This window comes from Nerophis lumbriciformis, linkage group LG26 (genome assembly GCF_033978685.3).
Source record: "Nerophis lumbriciformis linkage group LG26, RoL_Nlum_v2.1, whole genome shotgun sequence".
NCBI lineage: Eukaryota > Metazoa > Chordata > Actinopteri > Syngnathiformes > Syngnathidae > Nerophis > Nerophis lumbriciformis.
In genome coordinates, this window is record NC_084573.2 from 23,424,609 (window position 1) to 23,445,000 (window position 20,392).

Below are 20,392 nucleotides of genomic sequence, written 5' to 3' on the forward strand. Positions count from 1 at the left end.
CCATGTCATCTGCTGGTGTCGGTCCACTCTGTTTCCTGAGATCCAGGGTCAACGCAGCCGTCTACCAGCAAGTTTTAGAGCACTTCATGCTTCCTGCTGCTGACCTGCTCTATGGAGATGGAGATTTCAAGTTCCAACAGGACTTGGCGCCTGCACACAGCGCAAAATCTACCCGTGCCTGGTTTACGGACCATGGTATTTCTGTTCTAAATTGGCCCGCCAACTCCCCTGACCTTAGCCCCATAGAAAATCTGTGGGGTATTGTGAAAAGGAAGATGCAGAATGCCAGACCCAAAAACGCAGAAGAGTTGAAGGCCACTATCAGAGCAACCTGGGCTCTCATAACACCTGAGCAGTGCCAGAAACTCATCGACTCCATGCCACGCCGCATTAACGCAGTAATTGAGGCAAAAGGAGCTCCAACCAAGTATTGAGTATTGTACATGCTCATATTTTTCATTTTCATACTTTTCAGTTGGCCAACATTTCTAAAAATCCCTTTTTTGTATTAGCCTTAAGTAATATTCTAATTTTGTGACACACGGAATTTTGGATTTTCATTTGTTGCCACTTCAAATCATCAAAATTAAATGAAATAAACATTTGAATGCATCAGTCTGTGTGCAATGAATAAATATAATGTACAAGTTACACCTTTTGAATGCAATTACTGAAATAAATCAAGTTTTTCAAAATATTCTAATTTACTGGCTTTTACCTGTATATGTGTTAAACATGCTTGTATTATCATTAAACACCTTTAACTTATTAACAATATCAACTACATGCTTGTATTATCTTTAAACACCTTTAACTTGTTAACAATATTAACTATATGTTTTAAACATGCTTGTATTATCTTTAAACACCTTTAACTTATTAACAATATTAACTATATGTATTAAACATTCTTGTATTATCATTAAACACCTTTAATTTATTAACAATATTACCTATATGTGTTAAACATGCTTGCATTATCATTAAACACATTTAACTTGTGTAACAAAAACATATATTTCATAAATAAGTAAATATAGATTATATATATGAATGAGGTAGATCCCCACGACTTGATTAATTGAAAAGTAGCTCGCCTGCAGAAAAAGTGTGGGCACCCCTGATCTACATCAACAATATGATTTGTCTGAGTAGCTGGACAGGACAGATAAAAACATTTTTTTTAAATCTCTAAATATCGTTTTTTGAATTTTTGGAATCAATTAAGAATCGTTACAAATAAGAATCGCAATTCATTCGAAAATAAAAACGTTTTGACACCCCTACTAGCCCATATGCTTTTAGCAATAACATGTAATGGCAGTTAGATAAAAACTAACATTTTTGTCTTGGTTCTCCCAGGATAGTCAGCTATGAAGCGGGTAAAGGAGCTTTAAAGGCGCGCTCCCTGTGGAGACTGGAGCCTTTGAGGATCAGGTGAGTTACCACCTTATATACACATAGATTTAAGAAATATGAAAACCTCTCTTGACTTTGAGCTGTCACTACTATTTATAAATCCTCCAGAGGGTTCTGTTTACGTCTCTTTCAATCTTCTCCTCACCACTCTCTCCTTTCCTTTATCTTTCTACCTACGCCATTTGTCTCCCATAATGTTGTGGCATCTCTCTCTGTGTTCTTTTCAGCACACGGGTGTACAAACCTTTTCCCCATTAAGAGCCGCACAACAAAAAAATCAAAGGATGCAAGGGCCATTTTGATATATTTAATTTTAAATAAATACAGATTTTTTTGAAAGATGTGCGCTTTGTGTTATTAGTAGGAGTGCATGATAATGATAATGATCGAACAGATATTTATCGTGCCAATGTGCCTAATTACCGGTACCTGGGAATCAATACGGTACTCATTTTTGGTACGTTTGTGTGTGTTAATAAATATTAATTGTTTTTGATGATAAAATCTAATTTTTAATGCAACTTTAAACAATTTACTTGAATATGATAACTGCTGTCCAGTTGTTATATCTTGTTTATTATCACTTTTCTGAGTCTCATTTGTTTTACATTTATTTGTAATATGTTAATAGCAAAATCAATGTATATTAGCATCAACTTTGTGCATTTTTGGAAAAGTGAAGCCTTACTTAACTTACGTTGCAGCGTTTTTTGAGTATTTTTTTAATTTGTTGGGATTGAAAATTGCAGAATTACCTAGGTAATGTTGCAATTTGTTAAATAATAATAATTTGTTAGGTCGGTTAGTGCCAAAAAAGTACAGATAAATCCGATAACATATAAAGAAAGCTTTGATGTGCCGGCTGGCCACCAATTGTTGTCAGCCGCTTTTTGTTTAAAAGTATGTGATCGGCCATTGCGGATCAATGTCACTCACAAACGCCAATCCTCTCGGACCTGACAAGTGGCTAGCAGCTAATTATGTGTCTCCAAACACAATGTGGAGCCGCTCCTCTAAACTAATAACAATCACATTTATTACGGAAAATAATCTGCATTTCTTGGTTATCTTAAGTATTGTTATTAAGTACCATCACTGGAGAGTGAGGCTAAAATATGTTGTACACCCATAGGGAACGCCAGTAGCCGGTATGCTAAAAGTTAAGCTAACCCTAGCTTGAACCAACACCAAGAAATAAGTGCTTAGTAAGTGTAGATGGAACCACATTACAGCAGAAAGTAAGCAGATATTAAAATGAAATTAACAAGTACATTAATGAGTCGAGAGAGGTTAATACGACAAGTGTCGGTTTCAGCACACGACATTTAAGAGGAGGATCGGATCGATCCATAAATTGGTGGTGTCTCTATTAAGGGGAGTATCATTATATGATTGATACTAGAGTGGTCAGATCGATATTTTAATTTTCTCAAAATAATTTTGCTGTTTTTGTTAATGTTTACAAACTGGACTGGACACGGGAGGATTTTGAGGGCAAACACCAAAAGATTTAAATGGGTAGTAGATAGTAGTTTTTGCTTTTGTTTAGTTATTTACTATTGACTTTGTTTTTCTCAGAAAGTAGCTTAAATAGTGCGTTGATATTGTTAAACTGTCACTAGCACTCACCATAAATCTACATTTACTGCATGTGATCGGCATCGGTACCGGTATCGGCCGATCTCACGCATCGCTGGACGGTATCGGCAGCCTTAAATTAAACCTTGATGGGAATACCTCTACCCATAACGGATTAGAAAAAAAATGCTCCAGTGAGAAGATATTACCCGTATTGTGCTGCAGGTGGGTTCAGGTGAGGAAATCAAGTGCTTCTTTTCCCCTGAGCTTATTGTAAGCAAACATGGCATCGATCGCTTGGGACGACTTCACTGTTTCAGAGGAAGACATTTTGCATGCTATTTGCACCAAATGTTCTGCAAATATTCTGTTAGGAGGGTGGAAACAAATAGCGTTTAACACATTAAACCTTATCAGCCACCTAAAACGCCAGCATCACTACAACAGTGTTTTGATTTTTAGAATGTGCGTCATGCGGTGGAAATATTTGTGCATCCTTGTTATGCCTCAGAATGTACCTCAGTTGTGTTTTTACAGTTCATATGTCTGTATAGCGATTATAAATGCACTAAGTATGATGTATGGCCACAATGTCAGGTATAAGCGTTATGCTAATGTATACTGGTTTATGCTCTAAGGTGCATTTAAACATCTTCCTGACAGCTCTACTAATGATGTCTGTGAATTATTTGAGTGTGTGACAAAGGTGCTCTGTGTTTAGCTGGAGCGGGAGCCACATTCGGTGGGGTCAGGCCTTCCGACTACGCCACCTCTCCACTGGCCATTACCTAGCCCTGACTGAGGACCGGGGACTGGTGCTGCAGGACAGGGAGAAGTCCGACACCACGGCCACTTCCTTCTGCTTCAGGCCCTCCAAGGTCAGATTTCTCTGTTACTAGTATTGTCTAGACCAGGGGGGTCCAAAATGCGGTTGCCTTTTCTACCCATAGCTAATTCTAAACATTCTAAAAATACTATTATCAAAAAAACAACAACATAAAAATAGTGGAATAAAAGAGCAAAGAGGTGAAATGTAACAAAAAAAAGTTGCAACTTTGACTCTAATAACACAGTTTTTATTATTTAAAGCTGAAAAGTAATAATAAATCAAAATCAGCATTGACTTATTCAAGGCTCCAATTACTTACCATCAAATATTTTACTCTAAAATATTTTGGGGGGATATATTTTATCATCTGTGTGTTTGCCACATTAAAAAAACAGTTTTCTTTTACAAAAAAAGGGATTGAACAAACAAACAAATAAAAAAACAAAACGTATCAACGATTAGATCTGAAGTTGATCTCGAGACTTAAGTGTTGGAAGTAAAAAAAAAAAAAAAAAATTAAGTATGACTTACCTATAACACTTTTTTGGGTGGAGCCCTTTTGGTTACCCAATATGGAATTTCAAAAAAAACACTAACAAAAAGAACTGTCCCTGCTCAAAAAATAATAATGAATTAAAATCAATGATGTTATAAGAAAATATTGACATATTTAAGGCTCCAATTAATTCACATTAAATTCACCATGACATTTTTGAGAGGGAAAATAATGCATATTTTGTGTTTTTGCCATTAATAACAGGGTTTTCTTTGACTAGAGATTTCAGATAGACCTGAAGATGATCTAGAGATTTAAGCAATGAATAATGATAAAAAAATATATATATATATGACTAATTATTTAAATGTTTATGACTGATGCCCTTCCTGGTCCACGGTACCAAACTTGAGGGTAGCCCTAAATACACATCCACATTTTCAAAATGCCCCCCCCATGCTTAAATTTTTCAGTGTGCTGAATCTGTGGAAAAAGTTTGGACCCCACTGGTTTGAGACTTTATGTAATGCCGTTATTATTGTAACTCCTGAGACAATAATGATTATAATAATAATGCATTTATTTCATAAGGTGCCCTTAGGTTCAACGCAGTAAAAAGTTATAATCAAACAGTTAAAAATGTAAGCATAAATAAAGCGTGCAGCAGTGCAACTATGGAAAAAAACCTGACATGAGCGTCAACAGACATAAACAGGTGGGTTTAATGGAGGCAATGTTCCTGATGTCGGGGGGTGTGAGTTCAAGAGGCGAAGGGCAGAGCGGTCGAAGGCTCATAACCCCAAAGTGGATTGGCGGGCTGGGGGGCACAGTCAGGTTGATGGAGGAGGCCCACCTGAGGGACTGGGTGGGAATGTTATTGTGGAGGAGGTCAGATAGGTATGGTGGGGCGTGGTTATGGATAGCCTTGAATGTATGGAGGAGGATCGTCGATGCGATGTTTGATGGGAAGCCAGTGGGGTGTTGTACAACATGGCTGAATTAGAAAAGACCAATATTGGTCTATGAGCATGAACTTGGATGAGAGGCAAAACGTCTTCTAAGACAAACTTAACAGTCCTGTTGCGATCGATTGAATGCCCTGAGAACGGGGATAATGTGACTAATGACAGGTGTTCTGGTGATTGTACGGGCAGTAGCGTTCTGAACCAGTTCCAGTTTGTGGTGGAGACCAAAGAGAAGGGATGGTACAATAGTCAAGACGGGAAGTGAATCGCGCACGATCTGGAGTGAGTCAGGAGCGGAAGTGGTTGATGTTGCGTTTGTAGAAATAGGCATATCGGATAGTGTTGTTGTTGTGGGTATGGAATGGAGATCGACCGATATGGACTTTCAGGTCCAATACCTATACCGATTATTAGTATTCAAGGCCGATTGTCGGAGATGGCAACTTGTACATAATCACAACATAAATGGCACAGAACAGCTCCATTTCAAAAAGAGAGGTAAGACAAAAGTAGTGAACAGGAGGAAAATGATAAATACAGTGACAACGTCGGACAAGCAGAAATGCACAAAGCCATGTTTGTTTACAGCGGAAGTCACTGCTTTTTCAGCACTTGCAGTGAGCAAACTCGTCCCAGAGATAGCACTACATCACAAACAATAACACACCTTTCCTATTACGGTATGTGGTGTGCATGTCAAAGTAAAGTCTTTCTATTTAAGGTCTGATGCAATAAAATGCGCGTCATAATCTGATCATTTTTTTTAGGCCCATGTACACAGGAACATTCTAATTCACATTAATATCAGATTAAATACATTTTGCACATGTACACGTGTCTACTGAAAATGTATATTATGTTAACGGAAAATGATCAAGATCGTGCAGGATGAGAATGGATAAAAGTCTGAAGTCTGCTTCATTTGGGATTTTAAGTAGAGCAGTTTCTATGCTGTGGTGGGGGTGAAAACCGAACTGGAACTGTTCGCAGAGGTTATTGTTGGGGATATGAGCATGAAACTGTAAAGCCATTGTTATTTCCACGATTTTGGAGAGAGATAGCTGGGATTTGTTTTTTGAAGGCCTGAACCCGGTTTTTCAAGATCGGTTTTACAAAAGCAATTTTAATTGACAATAAAGAATATTTGAATGGATGATTGCAGTTATCAGGGGCAGGAGTGCAGGGAGGGCGGCTATAACTATATACAGTCAAACCTGTCTATAGTGACCACTCAAAGGAAACAAAGAAAGTGACAGCTGTAGACAGGTGGCCACAATACACAGGTTTGCCGCCATTTTGAATTTTTGTACATGTTGACCTTTAAACAATTATGTATGTTTAATTTGAACATCAGCAATAAAAACAAAAACAACAATAGTACGTGACTCTGCATACTGTACATCATGTACAATTCGAACATTAATTACAATGCTAAAAATACACAACCGGCCATGAAGAAACAGCAATGTAGCAAGAAAAACAACAACAAAACAATGCTTGTTTCTGATTACAGGCATTAGTTACAGCACAGAAAACACAAACATGAATCGCTGGCAAACATTGAAATTTGTTTCCATTTCATCAATTTTCCAGATCGTGATACAGCAAATTTTGATATCGGTGGCAAAAAAACGTTTTGGGTGGCCACTATAGACAAGGTATATAAACATTTTTTTTCTGCGGGTGAAATTTTCCTGGCCGCTATTGAGAAGTGATTGCCATAGACAGGTGGAACAGGTTTGACTGCATAAGCCTATCCATATGTTAAAGCAATCTATGAATTTGTATAGTAATTATTCATATAACAGTTCATCTAATAACTGGGTTGAATGTAACTCTCATGACTTATTCAAAAACAGGAATGTCCTCATGAGATCAAAGATTGCCATCATTTTTGGCCTTTTAACAACTGCTAAAGCTCGTCTAATGGTAATTGGCTGACTTATAGCCTTTTACCATTAGAGGATCCAAAGAAAGCCGCCTCTTAGTGTAAGAAAAAACCTACGCTATAAAAAAAATTGGTCGATAAGTAAGTAACAGGATTTCATGGGGCATTTCCTTTCTGTCCTTTTGTGCTTTTTTGTCATCCAATTATCCGACGTTACTTTCCCACACTCCTTTGCCCTCGCTCAGAGGTCTGTGCAGTTCTCTTGCACCCTGAACATACAGTTGCTCTGCTAAATATAACCTTGGGAACGAAGAACAACCCAATTAGAAACATTTTCAGGAAGCTTAGACTTCACATTTTTGGGTGACATATTTTTTGTGTAGTAGTTTCTTATTTGAAGGTCAGTGACTTTCTGTGTTCAACATTGGTGTTGTTTCTCTCCGACTTGAGCTGTGACTTCTCCATCTTTGCTTAGGCAGAAATGTAGCTGTGCTAGTAAGGCTCACAAGGAGCTAGTGGCAAGCCTCAAATCATCAACCATCATCAGGGATATTAAATAGAGTAACTTGTATGTGTGTATATCATATCTACTTTTTCTTCATTGTCCAAACAGGAAAAGAGCGAGTCGGGCCCAAAGAGGGACATTGATGGCATGGGTGTGCCAGAGATCAAGTATGGAGACTCTGTGTGCTTCATCATGCACGTGGCAACCGGATTGTGGCTGTCCTACCAGGCGCCTGATGCCAAATCCTCTCGCCTTGGACCCGTGAAAAGAAGGGTAAATGCTCAGTTTGTTGAATTTAAGGCTGCAGCTAACGATTATTTTTCTATCGATTAATCTATAGATTATTTTTTCGATTAATTGGTTAATCTATAGATTATTTTTTCGATTAATCTATAGATTATTTTTTTCGATTAATCTATAGATTATTTTTCCTTTTACCGATTATTTTTTTAATTTAAAATGAAGATGAAAAAATAAATGTTGGCCAGTTTTTTCAAAAGGTATGACTTTTATTTACAAAAAAAAAAGTATGGCCACTCAGTCAACATTGACAACAACATGACAAAATATTCTGTAACAATGTAAACATTTAAAACTTTTAACATTTAACAAAATTAAAAGTAGCTTATTTGCTTTTTAATGTGCAAATATAAAAGTAAACATCCAGTGCAAATCTTAATATTCTGCAATAGTATAAGCATTTCAAAAGTAAAAGTATTGCTTATTTTGCTTTAAAATGTGCAAAAATAAAGATAAACATCCAATACAAAAAAGTGCAAAAGGAAATATTTTGTAACAGTGTAAACATTTCAACAAAAGTAAAAGTATTGCTTATTTTGCTTAATAACACAACAATGATAGTATGATTAAAGTGAAAGTTAATTGTTGGTTTGTACATAGTATATGTAACTGTTAATGTTGTAAAAGGTATTTGCACAACTAGTTAACGTTAGCGTTAAAGAGGAGCGCGTCTTTGTAAACACTGAACAGGCACGCCAAACGCGCCTCTCAGAGCGAAACAGTGTTTGAGTTTATGAATTTACAACGTAGATACAAATGACACATTCATGTTTTTGTGTAATGATGACAACGTATACTCACGCGGACGATTGACTAGTTGATGGTGATGGCAAGAACGCTGTCGGGTGTTTTCTTTTCAAATGTTCCTTCATAGCCGTTGTGCTGCTATGATAGGCCATTTCCGCTCGACACAGAGTGCATACAACAACTGTCAAGTGTTTTGCTTTTTTCGCTGTGCTTATCCCACACTTGAAGGGATGTACCAATGCTGAATGTGGCTTCTGGATTTCACTCAAAAGACCAGACCGTAGTTACTTTTTCCTTTTATTTTCCTTTAGTTTGCAACAGTTTTTCCAACAAAGAAACAGCTTCTTTTTTCTTCTTTAGTCTTTTTAGCAGTCTTTAGCAGTGTTAGTAGACTTTAGTTTCTTTAGCTGTCATTAGCTGTCTTTAGTAGCCTTTAGTAGCCTTTAGCTTCTTTAGTAGGTGAAAAACCTTTAAGGACCAAACACCACAAGATAAACATGCTGTAAAAAATCAATCAGTTTTTAATACCATAATTTACAATTATTAATTAGGCTATCAAACTCTTAACCATTAAACAAGTGCAAGAAAATGGACACATCTTTTCTCTTTAAGTTAAAACAGATTTTAAATAAATTGTCTCAACATAAATGCACCAAGATACATATAAAATACATTTAAACCCAGAAACACAATAGATAAATGCAGCAGAAAACCCAATATGCAAATACATAAATACCTAACCAATTAACCACCTATTTAGATACATATTTAAAATCCATAATCAATATAAATATATTATTAATTTAGCAGTGAAACACTCAATCTTAAACGCTGTCTACTGGTAGAAAAATGCCCCTTTTTCTATTGCCTCACCAGCAGCCAATGATCCAACACAGTTAAATCCAACACTTGAAGTTGAGCGACTTCACCCTCCTGATGAAGCAAACTGCTCCAACATTTATCAAACTAAGCAAAGAATATCAACACTAAACAACAGTTACATAACACACTGTGTGTATTTAGCCTCCAGACTAAGCACGCTACATGCACACAACTCCCCCCCCCCCCCCCCATCTCACCAGCGCAACAAGTGCGCCACACCCACGAAGAGAAATATTAAATCTTACATACTTTTGGCACAACTCTTGGTTATCTGTAATGAACTAAACCTTTTTCCACTCTGCGCTGGCGTCTTTTGTACTCCTTGATTTGACACAGCGGTCTAATTACTGGGCTCGTGCCCCAACAGATGAGACGGGAGCGCCCCGCGTTATACCTGCGTGTGAACGTAAACTGATCGGCTCTGATCATATAAGCCGACTGGCCGAAATAATGCCGAATTATATACATTTCCTGGGGTTGCCTAGATAAATAGGGATGCGGATGTGCTCTAAGATAAAATATAATTTTATTAAGTGGGGTTTGGCTGGTTGCTAAACAGCCACGGTTGCGAGCTTGCGCGTCAGCTGACGAGACAGCTGTTCGCCGCTACAACATTATAAGGCCGTTTATTGAAATACTCCCACACTTTTGACGACTTTTGGCGTGCTTTTTTCCCCTCGCTCGCACCGCTCGCATCGTCTGCTTTGCGCTCCGCCATGACGGCAGTGTGACGTAAATATGCGACGCGTCGACGCGTAAAAACGACATCGACGTATTTACGTAACCGATGACGTCGACTACGTCGACGCGTCGTTTCAGCCTTAGTTGAATTTGGATTACACCCATTTGTAAAAAAGTAGGGCTAACAAAAATATCGAGTTAACTCATCTGATTATTCAGAAAAAATATTGCATTCATCTTTTATACTGTATATGCAGAATAATAACACAATTTATTTTGACTGTACATGGCCCTTTGTTATCTGAAAGGTGGTACGAGTTGTAATACGGTCAGATCAAAGATGAGTGAGGAGAGTGATTAGTGTGCTAACTGGACTAGACTTTAGATACAGTAAACATGTATACAGGTTTGAGCAAACAAATTAAATATAAATTATGCCAATGGACAACATTTTGACTGTAAAATCACATTTGTGTTCAAATTTGCACTCTTTTTTTTTTTATCAATTTAAATTTTGCATAGAAGCAATGACTAATCCACATTTACAAGTGTCATTAATCCAATTAAAAATCTGATTAAAATAAAATAAATGTGACAGCACTAGTAAAAAAGTAGAAAAACATTGTTCACTATAGATTAACTTGCATGCATTTGGATAATGTAACTATAGGGCTGGCAAACGAATATTTGATCACATTTGTCTTTAGTTAACTCGTAACTAATAGAGATTAATCACAGAAAGATAAAACAAGTTTTATCTTTGATAAGTGTACCTTAGACAGATTTCAGCCGGTATTGGCGTTACTTGGAAATGGAAACATTGACATTTATTAATCAAACAATGGATGAGTGACCTTGAAGATGACTTCACTTAAAAGTTTCTAAGTATGAATAAAAACAAATGGCAAAAAGTTATAAACAAGCCTTTTTTATGGCAACGGTCCTCACACACCATTTTAAAGGCTGTTTTAATTGTTACTTAAGCATTGCCTCTACAATTGACAAAGGTATCACGATGAAGAACATTTTACCCTGGAACAGATTATTTCTTTTTTCGTAAGGAGAAAAAAGTTTTGTAACACAAGTCAGCAACTGATTGAGTGAGATCTTATGATTACACTGTACATTTGTACCTTGATTTTCATTAGTAAACATTGCAAAAGGGCCAGTTGAAAACCAAAACATAGAAATGTGCAGTGTTCTTCTCCCCCACAATTTAAGTCTTTCACTGCGATTACATCTATGATGTGCACTTTTGGTGGAAAACCCTTAAATGTGGGCATTATCTCTCAAATCTGGCCTTTGTGTATTCTCCTGCCAACTTAAGTACTTTTGCTTTTAGGGCCTCAGAAGCCGCTATAAGTGTAAGTCCATCGCCCATGGAAGATGACACATTACATTAGAAGTTTGGATGCAGTGTGCACCACATGTAATAAAACAATAAAATTAAACTTCTAGAAAGAAAGATATACAATTTATTCTAATCACTTAAATTGAGAAACATCAATTGAAATGAGGATAAAAGGACAATAATGCCACTCTGAATTAACTACCAAAACGCACATCGTTGTCTCGTGAGTGCAACCACAGCGGAAGCATCGCACGTATATCGGCAGTTTTTGAACATCCTGGTACGAACGGACATTTAATGCATCTCGACAATAATCATGTTAACTATGTTAGTATTTAATACAAAATACATGCGTCTAGTAATTGGTTCGATTTTTTTTTTTTTTTTTTACACTTAAAAGGGACAAGCGGTAGAAAATGGATGGATGGGAATATCAAAATTTCACGCTTGTCCTCACAAGCACACAAACAGCTGTCGAGCCCGTCTTAATAAAGATTTGTACTAGACAGAAATCTGTATATCACAAATAACATCAGGTTGGTTATAATAACAAGTAAACAAATATAGGGATTATTTTTCACATCCAGCCAGGGTAAAGAAGCTGTTGTAGCGTGCATACACACTATCACCATGGCAAAACACCTCCATGTGACAAGCCCTGCCTGGATTGATATAGCTTTTTCTCATTTAAATTATCTTTTTCATGAATTTCAATGACATTCAAAAGTGTTAATAAGACTCCACCATCCACAATTTTCGCACAACCAAGAATAATGGATGTCACTGTAAAACCCGTCTCATTTGTAATGAGCCCGCCTTTGTTCCAGACTCAAACACTGTTAGTGTGTTGCGTGTCCACAGACTAGATGGGACAATACGAATAAGAGAAACGTAAAAAGACTAAAACTGGTGAAGTTAAATGGAAAATAACTTTATAGTATAATCTCTGGATACATATAACAATTTAATTATTTTTTTTTCTTTTTACATTTTTTTTCTTTCCATGATGTCAGGTGAGGCAGGGCCTCTAGTGACTGCACGTCACTGGTGTGTATATATTTATGTCTTATATATAAATCTATTTTTTTTATCTTTTTGAATAGATTACCAATCTTTAAAAAAATTAATTGCGATTCATTCAAAAATCTTTTTTTTGTCACCCCTGCTTTTCAGTGTATCTGTTTTGTTTTTTTTGTTTGTTTTTTTTAACTATTTTCATTATGGCTATCAGCAAAGAAAAATCAACACATTAGCCGAACCGTTTTACAAGCCGCAGGGTTCAAAGCGTAGAAAGAAAAAAAAGGTTGTCGTCCAGAATTTACGGTCCTGCACATGGCGTCACATTACAGTGACAGAATTAAGTCTGGCATATGTTTCTACTGTCAGATGCTGCTTGTCGTAGTCTGCACTGAGTGCCTTGATGCTATGATATACGTATGTACAGTTAAACATTCCAACCATGTCAAACTAAAGCTGACTTTAAATGAACGGCCATGTTCACCCGCGACCCGGACCCAGCAGAGTTAAACAGCATTAAAAGGTTGCACAGTGTTTGACCGTTTGTTAGAGTGACACAAGGAATGCTGGTCAACACTGGGCGTCCGTCCAGGAACATCAAACATCCCTCTGTACTAGTGCCAGGCAGTCCCTGCAGGCTTGACGCCATGCCAGTGCACCTGACGTGTTGGCATGGGTGTGTGTGTAGGGATACTCTGATCAGCTTACACCACCCAAGTCCTCATCTTGATTATGTTTTACAGTTAGTAAAGTTAGAGACCCACCCATGAACTTGAGCGTCCAAGGAATGCATACCTTACATACGCAAATGTTATACTGCTCTAATTATATGTATGCATTCTAACTATGGTATGAGTAAGTGGCTATGGATTAGACTTTGCGATTTGTGAAAACGTATCGTTCACATGTGATTATTTTATTGATAGTTTATCTCCATTAAGAGACACAACACTTCAGCGGGTACAACTACACAGCCTAATGAGGTGTAAAACAAGAGTGTGCCCGAGGTAGTAATTGTTTTGATTGATGCTACCAACATGAGCCATGAGATATTTTCTAACAGTATTTGAGGGACAAATGGTATTTACATCTTTAGTTCAGACAAATGGATGACTGTTTTTGTCAAAGGTTTGACAAAATTGTAATTTACCAACTAGCTCCAATGATGCTGCTAGACAGAGAGCATCAGGACTGCACTATAATATCCAAACAATGTCTCGTGGATACATTGTAGTCATTTGTTACAACGCCAACATTACTTTTGGAACAAAGAATTGCGTGAACAAACACCTTGTATGATGTAATTTAGTACAGTGCGTACAATAATGACCCAAATAAAAGCCCCGCTTGGAAAAGTGTGAAGGGCCGTCATATATTTGGGGTGTAGCGATTTATCCATGCAAACCAACAGGTGGTTCTCCCGAAGAGTGAGTCAGACCTTTTCTTCCGGTCACTCACTCACTCACTCACTCACACACACACACACACACACACACACACACACACACACACACACACACACACACACACACACACACACACACACACACCACTAACTTTGAGATGATGAAACAAACAGTATGTGTCTATATAATTCTGATTCGTCAAAGAGTTTGGCTCTAAATTAGCCTCCTCCAACCCTTGGAAACACCTTAATCCGATCGTGTTCTGTTTTTGAAAAGTCGGACTAACACACCTGAATTATGCGATTGAAAACCAGGGGCCGTATTTATCAAGCGTCTTAGAGTGCCATTTTACACTTAAGTCCTGAGAATTTGCGAAATTTAGTCCTACTCTCAAACTTAAGAATAAATGCTATTTATCAACTTTCTTAAGTCTAAGAATCACTCCTACTCTCCACGATATTTAAGAGACCTTCAGAGGTGTCCTAAGTGGTTAGGAGCTGCCAGCGGGGGATGGCACTGAGGCGAGAGAGACGTGCGCGAACGTTCAGGGAGCGGAAGGATGTCCTGGCTTTGTTTGATGACGAGCAGCTGATCAAACGGTATCGTTTAGACAGAGCGGGTATTATTTTTGTCACAGATTTAATAAGGGGCGTCATCTCATCAGCAACATCCCGCAGTAGAGCTTTCACAGCAGAACTAAAGGTCATCACAATGCTTCGATATCTCGCCACTGGGAAAATGAATTGGAAAGAAAAGGAAACATTTATTTTTGATTCATTGCCAATATTGTTTGTTTGTTTTGTATTATTTTGTAGTTTATTGTCAAAATATACACTCCGATTGTCCACTTAAAGGGGAACATTATCACAATTTCAGAATGGTTAAAACCATTAAAAATCAGTTCCCAGTGGCTTATTATATTTTCCGAAGTTTTTTTCAAAATTTTACCCATCATGCAATATTTCTAAAAAAAGCTTCAAAGTGCCTGATTTTAACCATCGTTATAAACACCCGTCCATTTTCCTGTGACGTCACATAGTGAATACAAACAAACATGGCGGAAAGAACAGCAAGCTATAGCGACATTAGCTCGGATTCAGACTCGGATTTCAGCGGCTTAAGCGATTCAACAGATTACGCATGTATTGAAACGGATGGTTGTAGTGTGGAAGCAGGTAGCGAAAACGAAATTGAAGAAGAAACTGAAGCTATTGAGCCATATCGGTTTGAACCGTATGCAAGCGAAACCGACGAAAACGACACGACAGCCAGGGACACGGGAGAAAGCGAGGACGAATTCGGCGATCGCCTTCTAACCAACGATTGGTATGTGTTTGTTTGGCATTAAAGGAAACTAACAACTATGAACTAGGTTTACAGCATATGAAATACATTTGGCAACAACATGCACTTTGAGAGTGCAGACAGCCCAATTTTCATCAATTAATATATTCTGTAGACATACCCTCATGTCAGCAGGCCAGGGAAGCTAGGGTCGATATTCTTCTCTTGATCATCTTCGTTGGCATAAGGGACGGTGTGAGCCAAGACGTCCAGGGGGTTTAGCTCGCTCGTCTGCGGAAACAAACTGCCGCCATTGCTTGCCGTGCAACCGAGGTCCTTTGTCCCTGAATTGCTCACACACTCCGGCAGATTCAATGGGGATCTGGCGGCAGATTTCTTTGACTTTATCGTTGGAAATGCATCTGCTTTGAGTGTCGCAGGATATCCACACATTCTTGCCATCTCTGTCGTAGCATAGCTTTCATCGGTAAAGTGTGCGGAACAAACGTCCAATTTCTTGCCACTTTCGCATCTTTGAGCCACTGGTGCAACTTGAATCCGTCCCTGTTCGTGTTGTTACACCCTCCGACAACACACCGACGAGGCATGATGTCTCAAAGGTACGGAAAACAGTCGAAAAAACGGAAAATAACAGAGCTGATTGGACTCGGTGTTTGAGAAAATGGCGGATTGCTTCCCGATGTGACGTCACGTTGTCCGAGAGCGAATTTTAGAAAGGCGTGTAATTCGCCAAAATTCACCCATTTAGAGTTCGGAAATCGGTTAAAAAAATATATGGTCTTTTTTCTGCAACATCAAGGTATATATTGACGCTTACATATGTCTGGTGATAATGTTCCCCTTTAAATATTTCTAAGATATTTCTTTATTCTTAGACAAGGGATTTCCTTCCGTGATTGGTAATTTCTATGGGCACAGAAATTACGTCACCTAAAATTCAGTTTACGGTACATAGTAATGTCGTAATTCAGCTCTGAGTGTGACACTTAAGATTCAGTCCTTACTTCGCTGAAACTGTGAGTAAGACGCTTAATAACTAACTTTTAAGTGCAGCTTTCAGCGAAGAATTTCTTTACTCATAAGTCAACTCTTAGCAGACTTCTTAGGAGTAATTCTAAGACGCTTGATAAATACGGCCCCAGATCTCTCGAGAGAAGAGTGTGGCTGGAGAGGAGCCTCTGTATCGCGCGTGCACCAGTCTCAACACGCGTAAGCAGACACCATTCAATAAAAACATAGGCAGCATTTGTAATGAAGAGGAGACAGTTTATTTGCTTTACAAATTAAGAGAACCAAACATTTTGAAGTCCATCGATGGTAGAAAAAAAAAAAACATATTTATTTAAGAAGGTAGCTGAGGAAGTGTAAAATGTCGGCTTAATTCGGACTCCCAAACTAAATACGAATGAGATGAAAGAGAATGAAGAAGGTATATTAAAGGCGCATGATAAAGCGTACACAAACCTCTTCACGCTGCATTTGTGCACTCCGAGTCCAAACTGATTAACCAAACCTCTTTATTCCACACAACTGGCAGTAGCTAGCTTCATCAATCAATCAATCAATCAATCAATCAAAGTTTATTTATACAGCCCTTAATCACAAGTGTCTCAAAGGGCTGAACAAGCCTCAACAACATCCTCTGCTCAGATCCCACATCAGGGCAAGAAAAAACTCAACCCAATGGGATACAATGACAAACCTTGGAACAAAACCTTCATCTGGAACAGTGTCAGATGTCTGGCACAAACAATATTTTCCTTCAGATTTAAAACTTCTTCCATCAATTCACGGAGCCTTTTGAATGAACACTGAGACATTTTTGTTTCCATGATCTCCGTCCAAAAATTCCTTCGAAAAAACTCTTCCCTCAGTCTGTCTTTGCTTCGGACATGCATCCGCCCCGATACATTCATGGTAGTAGCGTCATGTTCGTAACGCAATCCAAGATCATTTCTTGATGCTGTCTGGATTTTAACATCAGCATAGCTATTAGGGACGCAGTATTTGTAATCTGGGCTAATATCACAGTAGACATCACGTGAAACAAGTAGTAAAGATGCACAGATCCTAGTTTGATGTCATAGGTCAACCACAAAAGCGATCATTAATAAGCGCTAAAAGGAAATAAGCTCCCCCCAGTGTAAGGGAGGCGCATTAGAGCATTAGAGCGACTGCATGGACATTTGGACTTCACACGTACCTGTGAAAATACAAAAACTCTAACTAATAGAAAAATCTGACTAATTTAGTGCATGGAAACAAAGTGACAGACACGCTCAGGAAAAAAACGTGTCAACGGTTGGGAAAATTTGCAAACACAGGGGAAGTTTAAAGATAAAAGATCAACAATGCAAATCTTTGTTTTATTGCATTCTACTAGGAATTAATTCAGTGATATGAAAACATGATTTACCACAAAAAAATTTTTTAACATTTTTCACAAAATATGGATCATTTTGTATACAAATTTGTCTTATATTAAAGTTTCTACAGACTGTGGAAACTTAACATTAAAGTTTCTACAGTCCGTGATGGTTTGGGGTGCCATGTCATCTGCTGGTGTTGGTCCACTGTGTTTTCTGAGGTCCAAGGTCGCTCGCTGACTCCCAGGAAGTTTTAGAGCACTCCATATTTTGCCCCTGCAATCTACAGCTTCCCGCTGCTGACCAACTTTATGGAGATACAGATTTCATTTTTCTGCACACAGTGCCAAAAACTACCAGTACCTGGCTTAAGGACCATGGTATCCCCTGTCCTTAATTGGCCAACAAACTCGCCTGACCTCAACCCCATGGAAAATGTGTTGGGTGTTGTCAAGGGGAAAATGCAATATGTCAAACCCAACAATGCAGAAGAGCTGAAGGCAACTATCATCGCAACTTGGGCTCCCATAACACCTGAGGAGTGCCACAGACTGATCCATGCCACGGCGTACTGTTGCAGTAATTTAGGCAAAAGGAGCCCCGACCAAGTATTGAGTGCTGTGCATGTTCAAACTTTTCAGTTGGCCAACATTTCTAAAATTATTTTTTTCTTATTGGTTATGAGTAACATTCTAATTTTCTGAGATTCTGAATTTGGGATTTTGAATTTGAAATTTGAGGTTTTCATTTTTTTTTTTCATTTTTAAACATGCAATTTTTTATTAAAATCTTCCAAATTTAAAGAAACAAACATTTCAAATGCATATCAGTCTGCATGTAATGAATGTACTGTATATAATATACAAGTTTCACTTTTTGAATGAAATGATTAAATTATATTTTTTTGTCATATACACTATGGGTCTGATCTACTAAGATCCAAATAACAAGTTGTAAATAGCGTGTGCAAACTATAAAATTGTGTGTGCTATTAGTGGGCATGTTGCAGGTGATCTACTAAGACTGTGTACAATTGATAACAAGTTCAAAAGTGGTGCAGAACGCCCTATTTAAATGAGTTTTTGCATTTATTAGGGCTGTCACCATGAAGACACTCATTCTTCTCCACATTTATGGCATCATAAGGTCCAACCTGTGGCGTTTTGTCATGTTGTTGACATACAGCGCACTATGTTGAAGCGCGATCTAGACAACAGAATCTATACATTGTAGTGATGGTGCTTCTGGAACATTCCAAAATGCATGTTGCAAGATGTTTTTTCAAGAAAGCGATATATTATACTTACGGCTGTCAGCGTTTAATGCATGTGATTACTAAAAAATATACAGTACAGGCCAAAAGATTGGACACACCTTCTCATTCAATGCATTTTATTTATTTTCATGACTATTTACATTGTAGATTGTCACTGAAGGCATCAAAACTATGAATGAACGCATGTGGAGTTATGTGCTTAACAAAAAAAGGTGAAATAACTGAAAACATGTTTTATATTCTAGTTTCTTCAAAAAAGTCACCCTTTGCTCTGATTACTGTTTTGCACACTATTGGCATTCTCCCGATGAGCTTCAAGAGGTAGTCACCTGAAAGGGTTTTCACTTCACAGGTGTCGTAGTTTTGATGCCTTCAGTGACAATCGACAATGCAAATAGTCATGAAAATAAATAAAAATGCATTGAAATGAGGTCTGTCCAAACTTTTGGCCTGTACTGTATATATATTTTTATTGCGTTACCATGAATTAATGAAGATTAATCACACTGTTTGTTTTGACCACCGTCACATGCCAGTGTGATGAAAGTTAGAGAGGTGTGCTCTGCGCCCATTTCGCTTCCAAACAAAGTAGTAGTTTTGCAGTGACAAACGTTCTTATCGTTGCATATCAAGTTTAAAATGGCATCTTAAAGCAAAACAAACAAGAGGATGGCGTCACTAGCATGAATGCTTCATGGACGGCAAACAATACATCAAACTATGCTGGCTAAGTTTACCTGCGTTTTTTCAAAATGGACAGCCACTCCGTACAGGACAATACCCCCTGTGAACACCAAGTGCTGCAAGATGTCGTTCATGTCACCAACTAATCTCGCAGAAAAGAGGATCAGCACTGTGATCTGAAAAGATGAATAAGCGTGTTTGTTTAAACTAAGGAAGAGTAAATGCATATGTAAATGGTGCACTACGTAGAGCTGTTTATGGGTGTTTTTACATTAGTAATATACTGTACATTTGTACATTGTGTGCTGTATTGTTGCAAATACTTTCAAAATGTTAATTCTTACTATATTTACTGTCACCAAGTTTTGAGAAAGTCAATGACTTGCAGTTCAGTAAAACATATAAAAAAAAGTTCCTGTATGACATTCTGACTTCCAAATTGCATTTGTATCCAAATATTGAGGTATTTTCTTAAGCAAATTGTATTATTGCAAGCAAACAATAATCTGTTCAGAATCACACGTCAAGAGTGTGATTAATTTGATTTTTAAAAATGAATTACTTGACAGCCCTAATTATTGCACCTAAAAAAACATGTCAGCAGACCCCAAAACAAATTAATTTAATTTGTTTTAATCAGCCCCTTAAATCATCCAGCAGGTATAAAATTGAAAAATGTCATGAATGGATGATTATT

General features: G+C 37.7%; 1 protein-coding gene across 1 annotated transcript in view; it reads left to right on the forward strand.

Moving 5' to 3' along the window:
- The window catches only part of ryr3 (ryanodine receptor 3), a 307,276-nt gene that overhangs the window by 96,379 nt on the left and 190,505 nt on the right, over positions 1-20,392 (forward strand). Inside the window, exons 9-11 of the mRNA XM_061987153.2 lie at positions 1,363-1,437; positions 3,719-3,875; positions 7,789-7,953. Coding sequence (XP_061843137.2) covers positions 1,363-1,437; positions 3,719-3,875; positions 7,789-7,953 — 397 coding nt within the window. The remainder of the gene's footprint in view (positions 1-1,362; positions 1,438-3,718; positions 3,876-7,788; positions 7,954-20,392) is intronic.